At 42.1% G+C, this 20,220-nt stretch overlaps 1 protein-coding gene across 1 annotated transcript; it reads right to left on the bottom strand.

Annotated features, from left to right (window-relative positions):
• Window positions 1–5,396: 5,396 nt before the first annotated feature.
• On the bottom strand, window positions 5,397–19,347 carry LOC306982604 (fibroblast growth factor receptor substrate 2-like; the record flags this gene model as incomplete). Its single annotated transcript, XM_079583072.1, has 6 exons — window positions 19,246–19,347; window positions 16,080–16,170; window positions 12,745–12,931; window positions 9,471–9,614; window positions 7,414–7,577; window positions 5,397–6,404 (listed from the first exon to the last, which is right to left on the bottom strand). Exons 2-6 carry the CDS (start codon window positions 16,143–16,145, stop codon window positions 5,397–5,399), a joined length of 1,569 nt encoding a protein of 522 aa, XP_079439198.1. The 5' UTR covers window positions 16,146–16,170; window positions 19,246–19,347.
• Window positions 19,348–20,220: the final 873 nt, after the last annotated feature.

Raw genomic sequence — 20,220 nt, 5'->3', positions numbered from 1 at the left:
ATAAAGCAGAGCAGCAGCGGCCATTGGACTGAACCTGTCGTTTCTTTATCGTAGAAATAAAAGACTGAACCTGTCGTCTCTTTATCGTAGAAATAAAAGACTGAACCTGTCGTTTCTTTATGGTAGAAATAAAAGACTGAACCTGTCGTTTTTTCTTTGTTCTGCTCAAGGTAAAAGTGCTTCTTTAAAAAAATGGTTAAAAACGCTTAATAAGTTAAGAATAAATATGTTGTAATTCATGTTAAAAATAGCAATTTGGTTAAAAAGATAATTTCTACATACACAGTCAGCATTGGTTTGGCTGAACTTTATTTTGAAGGCTCAGTCAGTAGTTGCAATGCGTTATGGGTAGCAGAAGCACCTGTCTGTCCATATGGGTATCTTCTTATACCTGTTAGCATTAGCCTGTTCAATGTATTTTCATATAGCCATTAGCATTAGCCCGTTCAATGCATTTTCCTATAGCCATTAGCATTAGCCTGTTCAATTTATTTTTATATAGCCATTAGCATTAGCCTGTTCAATGTATTTTTATATAGCCATTAGCATTAGCCCGTTTAATGTATTTTCCTATATCCATTAGCATTAGCCCGTTCAATGTATTTTCTTATACCCGTTAGCATTAGCCCGTTCAATGCATTTTCCTATAGCCATTAGCATTAGCCTGTTCAATGTATTTTCCTATATCCATTAGCATTAGCCTGTTCAATGTATTTTCCTATATCTGCTAGCATTAGCCTGTTCAATGTATTTTCCTATAGCTGCTAGCATTAGCCTGTTCAATGTATTTTCCTATATCTGCTAGCATTAGCCTGTTCAATGTATTTTCCTATAGCTGCTAGCATTAGCCTGTTCAATGTATTTTCCTATAGCTGCTAGCATTAGCCTGTTCAATGTATTTTCCTATAGCTGCTAGCATTAGCCTGTTCAATGTATTTTCCTATAGCTGCTAGCATTAGCCTGTTCAATGTATTTTCCTATAGCTGCTAGCATTAGCCTGTTCAATGTATTTTCCCATATCTGCTAGCATTAGCCTGTTCAATGTATTTTCCTATAGCTGCTAGCATTAGCCTGTTCAATGTATTTTCCTATAGCTGCTAGCATTAGCCTGTTCAATGTATTTTCCTATATCCATTAGCATTAGCCTGTTCCATGTATTTTCCTATATCTGCTAGCATTAGCCTGTCCAATGTATTTTCCTATATCTGCTAGCATTAGCCTGTTCAATGTATTTTCCTATAGCTGCTAGCATTAGCCTGTTCAATGTATTTTCCTATAGCTGCTAGCATTAGCCTGTTCAATGTATTTTCCTATAGCTGCTAGCATAAGCCTGTTCAATGTATTTTCCTATAGCTGTGAGCATTAGCCTGTTCAATGTATTTTCCTATAGCTGTGAGCATTAGCCTGTTCAATGTATTTTCCTATAGCTGCTAGCATAAGCCTGTTCAATGTATTTTCCTATAGCTGCTAGCATTAGCCCGTTCAATGTATTTTCCTATAGCTGTGAGCATTAGCCTGTTCAATGTACTTTCCTATAGCTGCTAGCATTAGCCTGTTCAATGTATTTTCCTATAGCCGTTAGCATTAGCCTGTTCAATGTATTTTCCTATAGCTGCTAGCATTAGCCTGTTCAATGTATTTTCCTATAGCTGCGAGCATTAGCCTGTTCAATGTATTTTCCTATAGCTGTGAGCATTAGCCTGTTCAATGTATTTTCCTATAGCCGTTAGCATTAGCCTGTTCAATGTATTTTCCTATAGCTGCTAGCATTAGCCTGTTCAATGTATTTTCCTATATCTGCTAGCATTAGCCTGTTCAATGTATTTTCCTATAGCTGCTAGCATTAGCCTGTTCAATGTATTTTCCTATAGCTGCTAGCATTAGCCTGTTCAATGTATTTTCCTATAGCTGCTAGCATTAGCCTGTTCAATGTATTTTCCTATAGCTGTGAGCATTAGCCTGTTCAATGTATTTTCCTATAGCTGCTAGCATTAGCCTGTTCAATGTATTTTCCTATAGCTGCTAGCATTAGCCTGTTCAATGTATTTTCCTATAGCTGCTAGCATTAGCCTGTTCAATGTATTTTCCTATAGCTGCTAGCATTAGCCTGTTCAATGTATTTTCCTATAGCTGCTAGCATTAGCCTGTTCAATGTATTTTCCTATAGCTGTGAGCATTAGCCTGTTCAATGTATTTTCCTATAGCTGCTAGCATAAGCCTGTTCAATGTATTTTCCTATAGCTGCTAGCATTAGCCTGTTCAATGTATTTTCCTATACCTGCTAGCATTAGCCTGTTCAATGTATTTTCCTATAGCTGCTAGCATTAGCCTGTTCAATGTATTTTCCTATAGCTGCTAGCATAAGCCTGTTCAATGTATTTTCCAATAGCTGCTAGCATTAGCCTGTTCAATGTATTTTCCTATAGCTGTGAGCATTAGCCTGTTCAATGTATTTTCCTATAGCTGTGAGCATTAGCCTGTTCAATGTATCTTCCTATACCCGTTAGCATTAGCCTGTTCAATGTATTTTCCTATCGCCGCTAGCATTAGCCTGTTCAATGTATTTTCCTATAGCTGCTAGCATAAGCCTGTTCAATGTATTTTCCTATAGCTGCTAGCATTAGCCTGTTCAATGTATTTTCCTATAGCTGCTAGCATAAGCCTGTTCAATGTATTTTCCTATAGCTGCTAGCATTAGCCTGTTCAATGTATTTTCCTATAGCTGTGAGCATTAGCCTGTTCAATGTATTTTCCTATAGCTGCTAGCATTAGCCTGTTCAATGTATTTTCCTATAGCTGTGAGCATTAGCCTGTTCAATGTATCTTCCTATACCCGTTAGCATTAGCCTGTTCAATGTATTTTCCTATAGCTGCTAGCATAAGCCTGTTCAATGTATTTTCCTATAGCTGTGAGCATTAGCCTGTTCAATGTATTTTCCTATAGCTGCTAGCATTAGCCTGTTCAATGTATTTTCCTATAGCTGTGAGCATTAGCCTGTTCAATGTATCTTCCTATACCCGTTAGCATTAGCCCGTTCAATGTATCTTCCTATACCCGTTAGCATTAGCCCGTTCAATGTATCTTCTTATACCCATTAGCATTAGCCCGTTCAATGCATTTTCCTATAGCCATTACCATTAGCCCGTTCAATGTACTTTCCTATACCCGTTAGCATTAGCCCGTTCAATGTACTTTCCTATACCCGTTAGCATTAACTCGTTCAATGTATTTTCATATAGCCGTTAGCATTAGCCCGATCAATGTATTTTCCTGTACCTGTTAGCATTAGCCCGTTCAATGTATTTTCATATAGCCGTTAGCATTAGCCTGTTCAATGTATATTCCTATACCCGTTAGCATTAGCCTGTTCAATGTATTTTCATATAGCCATTAGCATTAGCCTGTTCAATGTATTTTCCTATAGCCGTTAGCATTAGCCTGTTCAATGTATTTTCCTATAGCCGTTAGCATTAGCCTGTTCAATGTATTTTCCTATAGCTGTGAGCATTAGCCTGTTCAATGTATTTTCCTATAGCTGCTAGCATTACCCTGTTCAATGTATTTTCCTATAGCCATTAGCATTAGCCTGTTCAATGTATTTTCCTATAGCCATTAGCATTAGCCTGTTCAATGTATTTTCCTATAGCCATTAGCATTAGCCTGTTCAATGTATTTTCCTATAGCCATTAGCATTAGCCTGTTTAATGTATTTTCATATAGCCATTAGCATTAGCCTGTTCAATGTATTTTCATATAGCCATTAGCATTAGCCTGTTCAATGTATTTTCCTATATCCATTAGCATTAGCCCGTTCAATGTATCTTCCTATAGCCGTTAGCATTAACCCGTTCAATGCATTTTCCTATAGCCATTAGCATTAGCCTGTTCAATGTATTTTCATATAGCCATTAGCATTAGCCCGTTTAATGTATTTTCATATAGCCATTAGCATTAGCCCGTTTAATGTATCTTCTTATACCCGTTAGCATTAGCCTGTTCAATGTATTTTCCTATAGCTGTTAGCATTAGCCTAACTTGACCTCCTCTGAGTTCTTCATCTTTATTTACACCTTCGAAAGCACTGGCTGTAAGTTTGACGTGTTTAGTGAACTTTAGAAACGTCTGAGCTGAGAGGACTGTGCTAACGATCTAATTAGCATATAAAAAGATCGCGAAAAATGCTAATTAGCATCAGCTGTGCTAGCTTTCAAGTCTGATAGTTCCTGGCATTAGCCATTTTGTGGTGTATTTATTTGCTTATGGTTTTGCATTGAAGATAATGCTTGTTTTATTTCTGTTTATTTCAGTTTCACTCGGGTTTTCAACGAGTTCAAGACACTTGTAAAGCTGTATTAAAGGAGCGAGACGCTCAGTTCCTGATTATGGAAAAAACAGTTTGGCTTAGACCTGCGTTCACATACACACTATCAACACGCAGCGATAACAGTACACGCTTTATGGTAGAAATAAAAGACTGAAGCTGTCGTTTCTTTATCGTAGAAATAAAAGACTGAACGTTTCTTTATGGTAGAAATAAAAGACTGAACCTGTCGTTTCTTTATGGTAGAAATAAAAGACTGAACGTTTCTTTATGGTAGAAATAAAAGACTGAACGTTTCTTTATGGTAGAAATAAAAGACTGAACGTGTCGTTTCTTTATCGTAGAAATAAAAGACTGAACGTTTCTTTATGGTAGAAATAAAAGAGTGCGCGTGTAGTTTCTGAAATACAAATAGACGGAGCAGACGTTTATTGTGCCAGAGTCAGTTGTACCAGTCGTAGATACAGCAGCATGTGAGATACAAAAGGCTATATCGGAATGTTCATTAATACTGTCGAGTACCGTACAGTTCAAACACGCCCCGCCCACTCAGAGGTCAGAGGTCAGTGTGGACACGCCTCCTGCAGGGGGCGCTAACGAGGGCAGAAGGCACAGGCTCCATCTTTAACAAAAAACACTTAGTGCTTCGTTTAATGTTGGTCAAAAAGGATCAACACTGCCCCCGGAGGCCACGCGTCCACACTGCAGGGCAGCGCCCCCTTCAGGCCGTGGTCCCCTCCTCAGGCCGTGGTCTTGGGGGCCGTGGTCTCGTGGGCGGCGCCCCCTCAGGCCATGGTCTTGGGGGCCGTGGTCTCGTGGGCGGAGCCCCCTCAGGCCGTGGTCCCCCCCTCAGGCCGTGGTCTCGTGGGCGGAGCCCCCTCAGGCCGTGGTCCCCCCCTCAGGCCGTGGTCTCGTGGGCGGCGCCCCCTCAGGCCGTGGTCTCGTGGGCGGCGCCTCCTCAGGCCATGGTCTTGGGGGCCGTGGTCTCGTGGGCGGCGCCCCCTCAGGCCGTGGTCTCGTGGGCGGCGCCCCCTCAGGCCGTGGTCCCCGCCCCCTCAGGCCGTGGTCCCCTCCTCAGGCCGTGGTCTTGGTGGGCAGCTCGGTGCTGTTGTGGCGTGTTTTCCGCGACGTGCCGTCGTCCTTCGGCCGCGCCTTCTGCAGAGACGACATGGCCGCCATGCAGCGGTGGTCGATGATGGCGTACTGGTCGGTGCGGCGAGTGGGCGTGGCCGGGGCGGGGGAGGTGGGAGTTCGCGGCGTGGAGGGGCTGTGGTTCGTGTCCGTCTCCACCTCCACGTAGTTGAGCGTCTGTTCCTCCAGGGGGCGCCGGAGGTCGAAGGTGAACACAGAGGGCGAGTCGGCGGCGCGGCGTGAGCGCAGCGCGATGTGAGCGCTCAGCGGCGCCGTCACGTTCTCCGTGTTCACGTAAAGGTGAGCGCTGTTGGAGAGCGCGCTGAGCGGCGCCGCGCTGTAGAGGGCGCTCTGAGGCGCGCAGCTGTAGAGGGCGCTCTGAGGCGCGCAGCTGTACAGGGCGCTCTGAGGCGCGCAGCTGTACAGGGCGCTCTGAGGCGCGCAGCTGAAGCCGTTCAGTCCGAGCGGCGTCGGAGGCTCGTCCTCGCGAGGCCGCGCCTCCCAAACCGGAGGCAGCGACGGCAGGTTCTCATAGTCCAGCAGCGCCGTGCGCCGCTGTGCAGAGTTATTCACGTTAGGGTCAGGGGTCAGAGGCGGCGGCCGCTGACGCCGCGCGGGAGGGGCGGAGCCGTTAGACTGAGGCTCCGCCTCCTCGCCTTTACTGGTCTCTGATTGGTCCTTCTGCCGCTGACGCTGTACCGGAGTCGGTCCCAAAACAAACCTGACGGAGGCGCCGTCGAGCACCACGCTCGCCACAGGCTCCGGGGGCGGGGCTACTGCAGGAGGCGAGGCCGGAGAGGGCGGAGCTACCACAGGAGGAGGAGGAGCTCTGGGAGGAGGCGGCGGCGTGGGTGGAGCCAACGGCGACGTGGGCGGAGACTCTAAAGGAGTGGTCACTGTGAGCGGACTGGGCTGCTCCTCCAGGCCGGCCGTGTTCACGTACGTGTGTACCTGAAATACAAGGAAATACTGTTACTACTGCAATACTGCAGTACAGAGTACTACAGGCCGGCCGTGTTCACATACGTGTGTACCTGAAATACAAGGAAATACTGTTACTACTGCAATACTGCAGTAACAGTAGTATAAAGTACCTGCTCCTCAGACAGCAGTACTGCAGTGACAGCAGTACTGCAGTAACAGTAGTATAAAGTGCAGTAGTATGAAGTACCTGGTCCTCGGACAGCAGCAGCGGGTGTGTGGACAGCAGTACAGTAGTATAAAGTGCAGTAACAGTAGTATAAAGTGCAGTAGTTTGAAGTACCTGGTCCTCGGACAGCAGCAGCGGGTGTGTGGACAGCAGTACTGCAGTAACAGTAGTATAAAGTGCAGTAGTATGAAGTACCTGGTCCTCGGACAGCAGCAGCGGGTGTGTGGACAGCAGTACAGTAGTATAAAGTGCAGTAACAGTAGTATAAAGTGCAGTAGTATGAAGTACCTGGTCCTCGGACAGCAGCAGTGGGTGTGTGGACAGTAGTACTGCAGTAACAGTAGTATAAGTATCAGTAGTATGAAGTACCTGGTCCTCGGACAGCAGCAGCGGGTGTGTGGACAGTAGTACTGCAGTAACAGTAGTATAAAGCGCAGTAGTATGAAGTACCTGGTCCTCGGACAGCAGCAGCGGGTGTGTGGACAGCAGTACAGTAGTATAAAGTGCAGTAACAGTAGTATAAAGTGCAGTAGTATGAAGTACCTGGTCCTCGGACAGCAGCAGTGGGTGTGTGGACAGCAGTACAGTAGTATAAAGTGCAGTAACAGTAGTATAAAGTGCAGTAGTTTGAAGTACCTGGTCCTCGGACAGCAGCAGTGGGTGTGTGGACAGCAGTACAGTAGTATAAAGTGCAGTAACAGTAGTATAAGTATCAGTAGTATGAAGTACCTGGTCCTCGGACAGCAGCAGCGGGTGTGTGGACAGCAGTACTGCAGTAACAGTAGTATAAGTATCAGTAGTATGAAGTACCTGGTCCTCGGACAGCAGCAGTGGGTGTGTGGACTCCTCGCCCACAGAGGGCAGTCTCGTGCTGGCCACAGACGGGTGCCGCGTGGACGGGTGAGACGGGGCGTCGCCCACAGACGGAAGACGACTCACTCCGTTTGGCACCGAGGGAACCGAGTATCCCAGAGCTACACCACAAGTAAACAACAAGTAAACCACAAGTAAACAACAAGTAAACAACAAGTAAACACAAGAGTGTCCCAGAGCTACACGACAAGTAAACAACAACAAGTAAACAACAAGTAAACAACAACAAGTAAACAGAGTATCCCATAGCTAAACCACAAGTAAACAACAACAAGTAAACCACAAGTAAACAACAAGTAAACAACCACAAGTAAACCACAAGTAAACAACAAGTAAACAACAAGTAAACAACCACAAGTAAACAACAAGTAAACACAAGAGTGTCCCAGAGCTATTTTTCCTATATTTTCTATTTTCATATAGCCATTAGCATTAGCCTGTTCAATGTATTTTCATATAGCCGTTAGCATTAGCCTGTTCAATGTATTTTCCTATAGCCGTTAGCATTAGCCTGTTCAATGTATTTTCATATAGCTGCTAGCATTAGCCTGTTCAATGTATTTTCATATAGCCGTTAGCATTAGCCTGTTCAATGTATTTTCATATAGCCGTCAGCATTAGCCCGTTCAATGTATTTTTCTATAGCCGTTAGCTTTAGCCCGTTCAATGTATTTTCCTATAGCCGTTAGCATTAGCCTGTTCAATGTATTTTCCTACAGCTGCTAGCATTAGCCTGTTCAATGTATTTTCCTACAGCTGCTAGCATTAGCCTGTTCAATGTATTTTCCTATAGCTGCTAGCATTAGCCTGTTCAATGTATTTTCCTATAGCCGTTAGCATTAGCCTGTTCAATGTATTTTCCTATAGCTGCTAGCATTAGCCTGTTCAATGTATTTTCCTATAGCCATAAGCATTAGCATGTTCAATGTATTTTCCTATACCCGTTAGCATTAGCCCATTCAATGTATTTTCCTATAGCCGTTAGCATTAGCCTGTTCAATGTATTTTCCTATAGCCATTAGCATTAGCCCGTTCAATGTATTTTCCTATACCTGTTAGCATTAGCCCGTTCAATGTATTTTCCTATACCTGTTAGCATTAGCCCGTTCAATGTATTTTCCTATAGCTGCTAGCATTAGCCTGTTTAATGTATTTTCCTATAGCTGTGAGCATTAGCCTGTTCAATGTATTTTCCTATAGCCGTTAGCATTAGCCCGTTCAATGTATTTTCATAGAGCCATTAGCATTAGCCTGTTTAATGTATTTTCCTATAGCCGTTAGCATTAGCCTGTTCAATGTATTTTCCTATAGCCGTTAGCATTAGCCCATTCAATGTATTTTCCTATAACCATTAGCATTAGCCCGTTCAATGTATTTTCCTATACCCATTAGCATTAGCCCGTTCAATGTACTTTCCTATACCCGTTAGCATTAGCCTGTTCAATGCATTTTCCTATACCTGTTAGCATTAGCCTGTTCTATGTATTTTCCTATAGCTGCGAGCATTAGCCTGTTCAATGTATTTTCCTATAGCCGTTAGCATTAGCCTGTTCTATGTATTTTCCTATAGCTGCGAGCATTAGCCTGTTCAATGCATTTTCCTATATCCCTTAGCATTAGCCTGTTCAATGCATTTTCCTATAGCTGCTAGCATTAGCCTGTTCAATGCATTTTCCTATATCCCTTAGCATTAGCCTGTTCAATGCATTTTCCTATAGCTGCTAGCATTAGCTCGTTCAATGTATTTTCCTATAGCTGCTAGCATTAGCCTGTTCAATGTATTTTCCTATAGCTGCTAGCATTAGCCTGTTCAATGTATTTTCCTATAGCTGCTAGCATTAGCCTGTTCAATGTATTTTCCTATAGCTGCGAGCATTAGCCCGTTCAATGAATTTTCCTATAGCCGTTAGCATTAGCCCGTTCAATGTATTTTCATATAGCCGTTAGCATTAGCCTATTCATCCACTTCTACGGGGAGAGAACAGCGTGTTTACCTGCTGGAGTGTTGCTGTGCGGCGCCCCCTGCTGCCCGGGCTCCAGTACGGCCTCCTCCACCACGCTGATGCTGTGGTTGTGCATCACCTCCTGCAGAAGGTTGAAGATCTCCTCGGCTCGGGCGCATTTGAAGGCGAAGATCCCTGAGGAGCGAGCACAGGAACGTCACACAGGGGACGTTCACGAGAGGGGGAGACGGGGAGGACGGGGGGAGGACAGGGGGAAGGACAGAAGGAGGACAGAGGAAGGACAGAGGGAGGACAGGGGGAGGACAGAGGAAGGACAGAGGGAAGACAGGGGGAGGACAGGGGGAGGACAGGAGGAGGACAGAAGGAGGACAGAGGGAGGACAGAGGAAGGACAGAGGGAGGACAGAGGAAGGACAGAGGGAGGACAGAGGAAGGACAGAGGGAGGACAGAAGGAGGACAGAGGGACAGTAGTGGAGTAAAATTCAAACACAGCCGATACTTATACTAAAATACTTGTCGTCTAGAACCAGAAAACAGGACAACGTTTGGAAGATCTCCAAAGTGGGGAACAATTTGGGAATAAATGGGGATAAAATGTGAGAAATTGTGGCAAAAACTGTCAGAAAAATTCAAAAAAATAAATAAATAAATGAGGAATAATTCGGTAAAAAATGGGGGACATATTAGCAAGAAAAAAAATATTGGGGAAACAAGATAAAATTAGGGCAAAATAGAAAAATGTGGAGAAAATGTCATTGGACTGTTACTGCTGAAGACGTTACATTTATGAATGAACTCGTATGGAATTACGTTTCAAACAGAAAAACATGAAATATCCTTTTATGTTTCCTTCATTATCTCAGAGTTTAATACTCAATGCGTTTCCAGACTTTTGAGCGGATCCGTATACAGAATGATCATGATATTTCTCTTTTAAATCGTGCCCTCGAGACTAAATTAATATTAGTTTCAGTCGACAAAATGTACAGGACATTTTGATTGATTAAAACAAACACAATTTTTCTTTTTCTAATAAAAAATAACACAGTGTTGGAAACATGTGGAAAAGGAACAAGTGACACAACTAGACAAAAGGAGACCAGACCGGGACTAAACCGAGACTACGACTGGACCGGGTCAGAGCCGGTGAGTTACTGCAGAACCACACGCACACACACACACACGCACACACACACACACACACGCACACACAATCAGACTTACCCCGGACTCATCCTCAGAAGCACAAACCAAAGACACACATTTAAAAAACACAAATATGCACCAGGTCAGATCTCACTTCCTCTCGGGCACCACAGGGGGCGCTGTGCTGTGGAACTGCTGAATCAGTCATTTAAAGCAGGTGTGGTTAATACTAGCCTTACTCTCTTTTCATTCATTCTCACTGGTAAATATGGGCGCAGTACACTTTTGGACCACCAGCGTCAAATTGGGGGCGCTGTTTCACCCCTTTCGCAAAGTTAAGGAAACACTGTTGTCTTTCTCTGGTATTTATCAATCACAGAGCGTTGTAGCAGCAACTTTCACAGTTTTCCAACTTTTATTGCAAAGGTCGTTACATCAACAACAGCATATGTTAAAAATTGACTTATAAAAGAATTGACGCTGAACTGACATTTCAAAATAATCTAATGTGGCATTTTCTTTGAGTGAACGAATGAGGGAAAGTTACTGTAGGAGCTGTAGATGCAGGTGATTATTGTTTTTTTTGCACTAAATTGCTACAATTCGTTTTAATATAGCATGTTATTTGCATAGATGGAATCAAATGCAAATGTTGGCTATCGAAAAAATAAAAACACGCGTGAAGACCAGACAGGTCCACATGAACTTGTCTAAGGTAAGAACATATCTCAGTCTGGAAACACACTGGCCTGGTCCTTTAATTGTTAATTACACATTTCTGGTTGTAAATATTGGAGCTGTTTCAGATCTATTTACATAAACTGACACAATATTTCATGTTTATGGAAACTGTATTCGAATGCACATATTGTACAAATACAAACTGTTTAGCTTTAGTTCAATGATACAAATGCTCAGTAGTGTTTTTCATTTTCAGGTTTTTTTGTAATGAACGGAGCTGATTCCTGTGGCACTAAACATAAATTATCCCATGGTCTGGGTGATACTGGATTCTGATTGGCTGGTGCATTATTTTGGTGTAACCGCACACGTAGTCCGGTAGTTTAATCACTGGGATATCACTCCGCTGTGGCGTCGCCATAGCAACGCATGACATGAATCAGATAAAGGCGTAATTAGTGACTGACAGGAACGTATGAGATGGATTTAGTGTTTGCTAAATGTTTGTAGAGGAGAGTGAGCAGCTAGGTTAGCTACTGTTAATAACATATGAGCTTTACATTTCTATTGGAAACGGTTAAGGCTATTCATCATTTTCAGACGTACATAAAATGATCCTGCATTGAAGCATATTTGTCTGGATTAGTAAAGTCAAACATGAAAGTTTGAGTTGGGGGGGCCCAGGTGTGAGCGACTCCACCGCAGCTGTTTCCATAAACAGTTGAGCTGGTTGAGCTAGCTAGCTTTAGCTTCAGGTTAAACCTTGTAAAAGGTAAATAACTCCTGCCCACGAGTGCCGCATATCGGTGTTTACTTCCAGGGAAAAGTGTTTCCGGGTTAGTCCTGTTGTGTTGTGATTCTGTGCTGATGTTGTGTCGTTGAGCCTGACTGAGATCCTCGTAATAGCTGCGGAGAATGACTCGCTCTGAGACCAGCCTTCAGTGACCGGCTAATAACCCACACAAAATAGTCCCGTAGTCTGGCAGATTTAGTGACTTTAGTCAATTAAAGAAACACCACTCCGCGTCGTGCATTATAACCGTCTAACGCACGGCTCAGAGTACTGTAATCCTTACTAAAGCAACAAACTGAACTAAATTACAAGGAGCAAACCTTGTAATCTGGTTTTATTTTATTAATTATATCTGATTATTGACATCACGATTACTATATATATATAGATACAAACTCACGTTTCATCACTCATATAGAACTCTGAAAACTTTCAATATATTATTCAAAAGAAATGTCTAGTGTTTTATTCACACACTTTGACTTTTCATTACGTATCTTTGTAATTGTATCACCAACACTAAACCTGTTGTAATAGGGAAGTTTTAAAATGTTAATTTAGTCTGAGCCTTCTCCTCCAGTGGATGCAGTTGTTACAGATCTCCAGCAGGTGGCGGCGGTGTATCTGTGTATGTGTTTGTATATCTGTGTGTATTTGTTTGTGTGTATTTGTACGCAGAAGTACCTTGGCCGGTCTGGCAGCGCCGCCCCGACTCGAAGCTGAAGAGGTTGGAGTCGTATCCATAGCGACGCAGGCACAGGTACGGCCACCGCACGTCGTCGCGGCGATGAGTGTGAAGCACAAGCTCCGCCTCCGTGAGCTCCATCACGCCAGAGCCGAGCTCGTTCCCATCGTCGTCCACGTTTATCACCTGCGGAAACAGCGGCGGGACGGTCAGAACGACGCCAACGTTTACATTCAGGTCCTTTAACAAGACTTTTAAAGACCTGGAATTACAGCATTTAACCTCCTAAAACTGTTAACGACAAACATGAAGATGAAAGTGAAAGAAAAAGAGGGACAAAATGGAGGAAACCGCGCCGCTGCCGTTGATGACGACTTTAATCCGAGTATTTATGACGTCTCCCCTCAGGAACAACGTCGGCCATATTGGCATCGGGGAAATTCTTCATGCACTTCTTACGCCGAGAAAAAAAACGGGTTTGTTTCAATTAGGGATGCACCGATACCGATACCACATGCTTGTACTCATTCATGAGGTCCCGATACCAGAAACCGACACCATTTGACCTACGAGGCGAGAGAAGAAGCAACAAACTGGAGAATTCTTTAGTGTAAATACAATAATCCACATAGAGCTGACTTTATTACAGACTGCGCTCTCTATATCAGAGTCTGAGCTGGATTTAACCAGAGCTAATGTTGTTAGAGCTGCAGCGTCTGCAGTGTTTACAACATACAGGCTAACGATGCTAACTCGCGGCTAGCAGTTTTGGCCATTCTGACGCCGTTTTAAGCCCAGGGGTTTATTCATCTGAAAAACTAACCCAGCGACTAAAAAGTAGGGCTGCAACGATTAATCGATAAAATCGATGAACTCGATTAGTAAAATGCTTTGAATAATATTTTCCCGCTTAATTAATATTTCTCATTAAAACCGCATGAAATGGGGCCGCCTACGCGCCCGGAACCGTAAGTGGCGCTTGTTTCCGCACGGCCGCTTCTGAAGAGCAGCTCTGTGGTTAAACACCAGAGCGGAGCTGCTGTGCTAAACCTCGTAGCCGGGCAGAGCCAGGTAGCGGAGCAGAGAACCAGGCTGTTGTAATCTTCAAAACACGGCTCAAACAAGAAGAAACTCCACAATGAGAGGCAAAGACAGGACGGAGGCGAACGAGGCGAAAGGTCACGGCTCCCCCCGCTCCGCTACCGCCACAACAATACTGACAACTGCATCAGTGATGATTTACCATCAGGACCATCTACACTTTCATCCACTGTTACTTCAAAGTGTGACATAAGGTAACTCCCCCCCTCACCAAACACATACTTTTACATCCTACTGTATCTAATTCTCCGTTGCTGCAAAGTTTTTTGCGCTACATGTCTTTACGCTGTAGCTACGATTTAAATTAAGATAAATAAATCCACAGATCTACATAGCGTGACCACCTGTCCCTCTTTTGACTGTCCTGCAGAGCCATGTCGTTCTCTGTTCCTCCTGCTTCACATGTTACACTTTTTTATTGAAGCCAAACTCATGATTTTTTTGATGATCATTATTTTTTACATCCAATTGCTTTGTAATATATCTGTTGCTCAGTGTTATATAAGTTGCAATAATAAAAAGGTGTTTTTAGTGGGATTAAAATGCCTGATCTATAAAAAATAATAATAATTTCTCTGTCCTTCAAAGTTCTGCCAGATTGTCCCACTGGTCTGTTTAAACTATTTAAGGTGGTCACACTATTTTAAAAGCAGAATAAAACTCCAGCACAGTCACACTGTCTCATCCGTACTTTAAAGTTTTGCAAATTGATACATTATTCCGTGCTATAGCAATACTATGACAAAAATAAATACAATGCTTCTCCTCTTTTAGGAAACCCCTCTGGTTGAAAGAAATGAATCACCTGAGCTTCAGCAGAACATTTCAAGATTCTGTCTCCAGTCAGGACCTACTTCACCTGAATAAGAGTAAAAGTACTGAATAATATAAAGACACTCTGAAGCTGCTCTCGCTCCTCATCATGGACATAAGGACCGGTGTCTCTTTATGAGAGTCAAATGTTGCTGCTTTTGGGACAAACTGATAAGAAAGTAAGAATAAATAAATGCTATTTCTAGCAGAAAAATCCTTTGTTTAAAACTGTTTTTTATTATCCGATTAATCGATGTAAATAATCGATAGATTAATCGATTACTAAAATAATCGATAGTTGCAGCCCTACTAAAAAGTCCTCAGAAAATCCAGATTAAAGACATACAGCATGTTTATATTGAGGGAAAATGAGCTGCAGCAGAACAATGAAAACGCTGTAGCTTCTCGCTAAGTTACTACAAACACACGAGAAAATCTACAGGAGCTGAAGTAAAGACGAAAAGAGACCATTTAAGAAACATCTCAATACTATTGTTCAATAAAAATACATAAATGAATAAAGCACAGGCATTGAGGAGCTTTAGGACATGGGCTTTTCTGTCTATGATGGACAGAGACATAAAAAAACATTATACTGAATGAAAATAATAAAATAAATAAATGGCTTCAGCACAATTCTAATATAACGGCTCTTAAATGTGTCGCCGACTTTACTTAAGGAAATGAAAATGAGTAAATTTACTAATTACAAACCAATCTGCTGAAAAAAGTAAGGACGTTGAAGAAAATGCCTTGTACTCGTATCGGTATTCGTTATCGGCGAGTACTTAAATCCAAGTACTCGTATCGGTTTTAGAAAAAGTGGTATCGGTGCATCACTAGTTTCAATATTTGGATCAGAAGGCAGTTTTATTGCCTGTGAGGGCAGTGGTGAGGGGGCGGGGCTACCAAATATATATACAGAAATTTGACAGGTTTGTTGGCATTATTTAGTCTTTCCTCTCTGTTTTATGCCTTTATGTTGCACTTAAACCTTCTGCACTTCATGATTTTATACATTTTTATTTGTTAATAAACAATAAGACAAAACTTATGCTTTTTCCTGATCCGAAAAATGATCCGATCCGTGAGTTTTTGATCCGTTTCGCCTCTAACAGTCTCCGGAGCTCGTTCCGCCGTCTGTCCTTAGATTTTGAGTTTAAAAAGCGTAAAATGTAAAAACTCTGAAGCCTCGAAGCCGCTTTATCGCCAAGTTTATAATTGTAGAACTTCACAACAACTCACAGGCCGACCAGAGAGAAAACATTCAGCATGAAACACGTGTGATCCATCTGAACATGAAGGCAGCGTTAAACACGTGTATCCAGATCATTTATAGATCAGCGCTGGGAGACCCTTCTCACCCTGGACACGGACTCTTCCCCCCCCCTCCCTGATACCTCTGTATGAACAAACTCACCTTGAACTTGCTGTGATGATTATCTGGGATGGTCTCTTTCTCTGGACAGCTTAAACAGCCACCCATGGTTCTTCACAGCACCATCTGAAGTCTGAGGGACGAACACAAACACCACATCAGGCAGGCCCGGGAGAACTATACGCTTGACTTAGAAATATCCAAAATAATATCAAATTATTAAAGAATCTTTGTTAAAAACTGCACTTTTTTACGGTGATTGCCTTTGCTATGTTTCTGTTTGTTGATGCACTTTAAAGGCACACTGTGTAACATTTCCGACTAAACTGTTGCCATCAGTAAGAACCCATAGGCCCCGGGGCTTAAACAGAATTGTAGGCCCCACCCGAATTTTTTTTTAATCGATAATACCATTGATGGTTTCTTTTATTGATGCGGTTCTTTATCATTTCGCTCAATTCATTAAAAAATAGGCTGTAATATGAAAAGAAATGACCTATTTTGACATAAACTTCCTCAAAGCATTTTATAAAGGCTAATGTAGAATGGTGATTAAAGGAGCTATATCTGCTATTTTAGCCATTCCAAAGTTAAGTATAGGCATGTATACGATATATTGTATCACTACCGCTATGGAGCCTCATTTTTGTGCTAAATATAAGTGTTTTCTGGAGGTATTTTTCGAACCCGGAAGACACAACGCTTCGATTCAGTTAACTCCGCCCCCTCTCTCCGCACATACTTTACCGTAATATAAATAAACAGCAATAAGTGACGATGCAGTTATACGGAGTTGCCATCTGCAACACAGCTTCATAAATGGCTAACACACATGCTAATATGCTAACACACAAGCTAATATGCTAACACATACATGCTAATATGCTAACACACATGCTAATATGCTAACACACAAGCTAACACGCGTTTGGACTGACTCACCCTCTGCTCCATCGCTGTTTACATTATGGGACTCGCATTGGTTCATTTTGCTCATTGTAGATTTCATGAATAGAGCCTCCAACAAACATTTCCCTTTAGTTTACTTCATCAACACATCTTCAAGCAGCGCCACTTAAAGGTCCTATATCCTGCAAAATCGACTTTTTGGAGCTTTTAGTCATGTTGTTATGCTATTTCCTTATCAAAAACACCCCCAGAGTGGTTTGTGGCTTCATTCACGCAGCTCTCAGTAATCCTCCTGAATCCTGCTCTCTGAGGCTCCGCCCTCCTGCTCTCTGAGGCTCCGCCCTCTCCTGGTGAACGACTGAGTGTTCAGTTGTGTCGTAACAGCGGAACGGAAGTGCTCGACGTCTGTAATGTAATGTCTTAATTCTATGCTTACGGACGGATTTTAATTTGTAAAACAGAGTTTTCATTATTTCTGTCGTAAGAAATAAATAAAGGAAAAGGAAAAAAAAAAAGAAAAAAAAAAGGATGTGCCCGAGGTGCTTCCAGGTCAGCTGTGGCCAAAACAAACACATCGCGTCTGAACAGATCAGTCATGTTTGCGCTGCAGCTGAAGATGGAGCTCGTTATAACTGGACACACCTGTTCTTTATTCTTACCTAACGATCATGTCACGGAGAAAAAGAAGCGCGTTTGGCTACGAGGACGAGAGTTTATACAGTCTATGATTCAACCTTCCTAAAGAAGAGGCCACTCCCGTCAGAAGTTGTTTTTTTCTCTGGGATTCAGCGACTTTCAGCAAAATATTGTTTTTCTGTGACTGTCTCTGATGGATGTTTGGTGAACCTTCACCTGAATCTAAGTGGATTAACTTTTATAACCAACGTGAGTCCCATAATGTAAACAACGATGGAGCAGAGGGTGAGTCAGTCCAAACACGGGTTAGCTTGTGTGTTAGCATATTAGCTTGTGTGTTAGCATATTAGCTTGTGTGTTAGCATATTAGCTTGTGTGTTAGCATATTAGCTTGTGTGTTAGCATATTAGCATGTGTGTTAGCCATTTATGAAGCTGTGTTGCAGATGGCAACTCCGTATAACTGCATCGTGAAGTAACTTCACTTATTGTTGTTTATTTATAATACGGTAAAGTATGTGCGGAGAGAGGGGGCGGAGTTAACTGAATGGAAGCGTTGTGTCTTCCGGGTTTGAAAAATACCTCCAGAAAACACTTATATTTATCACAAAAATGAGTGCTCCATAGTGGTAGAGGTACAATATATCATATACATGCCTATACTTAACTTTGGAATGGCTAAAATAGCAGATACAGATCCTTTAAATGAACATTATTGTTCTGTTTATGATCCTTATGACACATATTTTATTAAAGGTATTGGATAAGGAGCAGATTCAGCTCAGTGTCATTGTACGGGACACTTTTATATCAGCAAGACTTTCCCAGGTAATAATTATGAAACATGGTTAGCCTCTTAACTCCCGCCTGAACCGAGAGGATCTTTTTCCTCACGTCAGATTTTTTTTCTCCATCATTTCTCTGAATTTGTGTAATTTTTTGTCAAATTTGTATCAAATTTTTGTAATTTTTCTGTAATTTTTTGTCACATTTGTCATTTTTTCGCCATTTTTTTTAATTACATTTTTGTAATTTTTTGGTCACATTTTGTCACATTTTTCTAATTTTTTGTCAATTTTTTCTAATTTTTTGTCACATTTTTGTCATTTTTTTGGTCATTTTTTGTCACATTTGTCTTTTTTTTCGTCATTTTTTTTATCAGATTTTTGTCAATTTTTGGTCACATTTTTGTAATTTTTTTGTCAATTTTTTATCATTTTTGTCACATTTTTGTCATTTTTTTGTCAATTTTTTATCATTTTTGTCACATTTTTGTCATTTTTTCGTCTTTTTTTAAATTAAATTTTTGTCATTTTTTGGTCACATTTTGTCACATTTTTGTATTTTTTTTGTCACATTTTTTCATCAATTTTTTGTCACATTTCCATCATTGTTTTCGTCTCAGTTTTGTTGCTATTTTCACAGCTTTTTTCCAGAAGCTTTTGGATTGGGGTAAAGCCAAACTGGAGAAACTGTGCTCGGTTCAGGTGGGAGTTAAGGGGTTAAAAAGAACAAATAACAGATTTGTAAGTTCACTAACGCCACAGGTGAGGCTCATTCGATTCTGTTGTATTTTCCCCAAACAAGCAGCACAATTAAACACACTTTTTAATGGGTTAAGCCCCTCGTGCATCCTCAGTATCTGAAAAAGAGGAGGCTCTGACCTAAAGCGTGGCTCCAGTCGCTCTGGTTCCATCTTCAGAGCCGCAGAGAACATCATTACTGGGACACAAACTCATGGGCTGCTCTTCTGTCTGAGGAGAGAGGACAGAGTCAGGGAGGAAACAACAAAACAACGACGACAAGGTGTTTTTGTCCCCTTGAAATATCCCTTTAAAATATCCTTTGTGTTTCAGTGTCATATATGAGCAGTAGGAAACAAACCAGGCCAGTTGATTGTTGTATTTGTGCAGTGACGAAGCCTGAGGATTGAACTTTAATGTCAGTAACGGGGAGTTCAGGTGTGACGTCACTGACATAAGACACATCACACAGAAGGTCCGGGTTCGATTCCCACCAGGGACGGGGCCTGGGGTGCTCTGGTTTCCCCTACTACTAAAAACATGTACAACAGGCCAGGATGAATGAGAGTACACATGGGGGACGACGGATGGAAAAAACATGCCCTGTCCCGACCAAATAAACCAGTAAATAAAACAACTTTTAATTGAAGTCCAGAGGTTCTGAGTGTTATTTGAGGACATTGATTGAAAACATTACTTACAGTTAAACTCTTTACCCCTGCCAAGTGCATTTTCTCCTGCTTTACCCAAATCTAAAAGCTTACAGCCGATAGGCCAGTGTAACGCCCTACAAAGACCTACAAAACTCATCTAAACTGATCTTTTTCCTCGTGCTGTTGTCGGTTTGACATTTTTTCTCCACCACTTTTTGTCACTTTTCGATGGCTGTTTTGTGGCTTTTTTGTCACACATTTGTCTCACTTTTCCCCCACAGTTGTCGCACTTTTTCCCCCACATTTGTCTCACTTTTTCCTCACATTTATCTCACTTTTTACTCACATTTGTCTCACTTTTTCCTCACATTTGTCTCACTTTTTTCCCCACATTTGTCTCGCTTTTTCCCCAAATTTGTCTAACTTTTTCCCCACATTTGTCTCACTTTTTCCCCACATTTGT

Source organism: Gobius niger, assembly GCF_951799975.1.
Source record: "Gobius niger genome assembly, contig: SCAFFOLD_107, whole genome shotgun sequence".
Lineage (NCBI taxonomy): Eukaryota > Metazoa > Chordata > Actinopteri > Gobiiformes > Gobiidae > Gobius > Gobius niger.
This window is presented reverse-complemented; position numbering and strand designations above follow the sequence as displayed.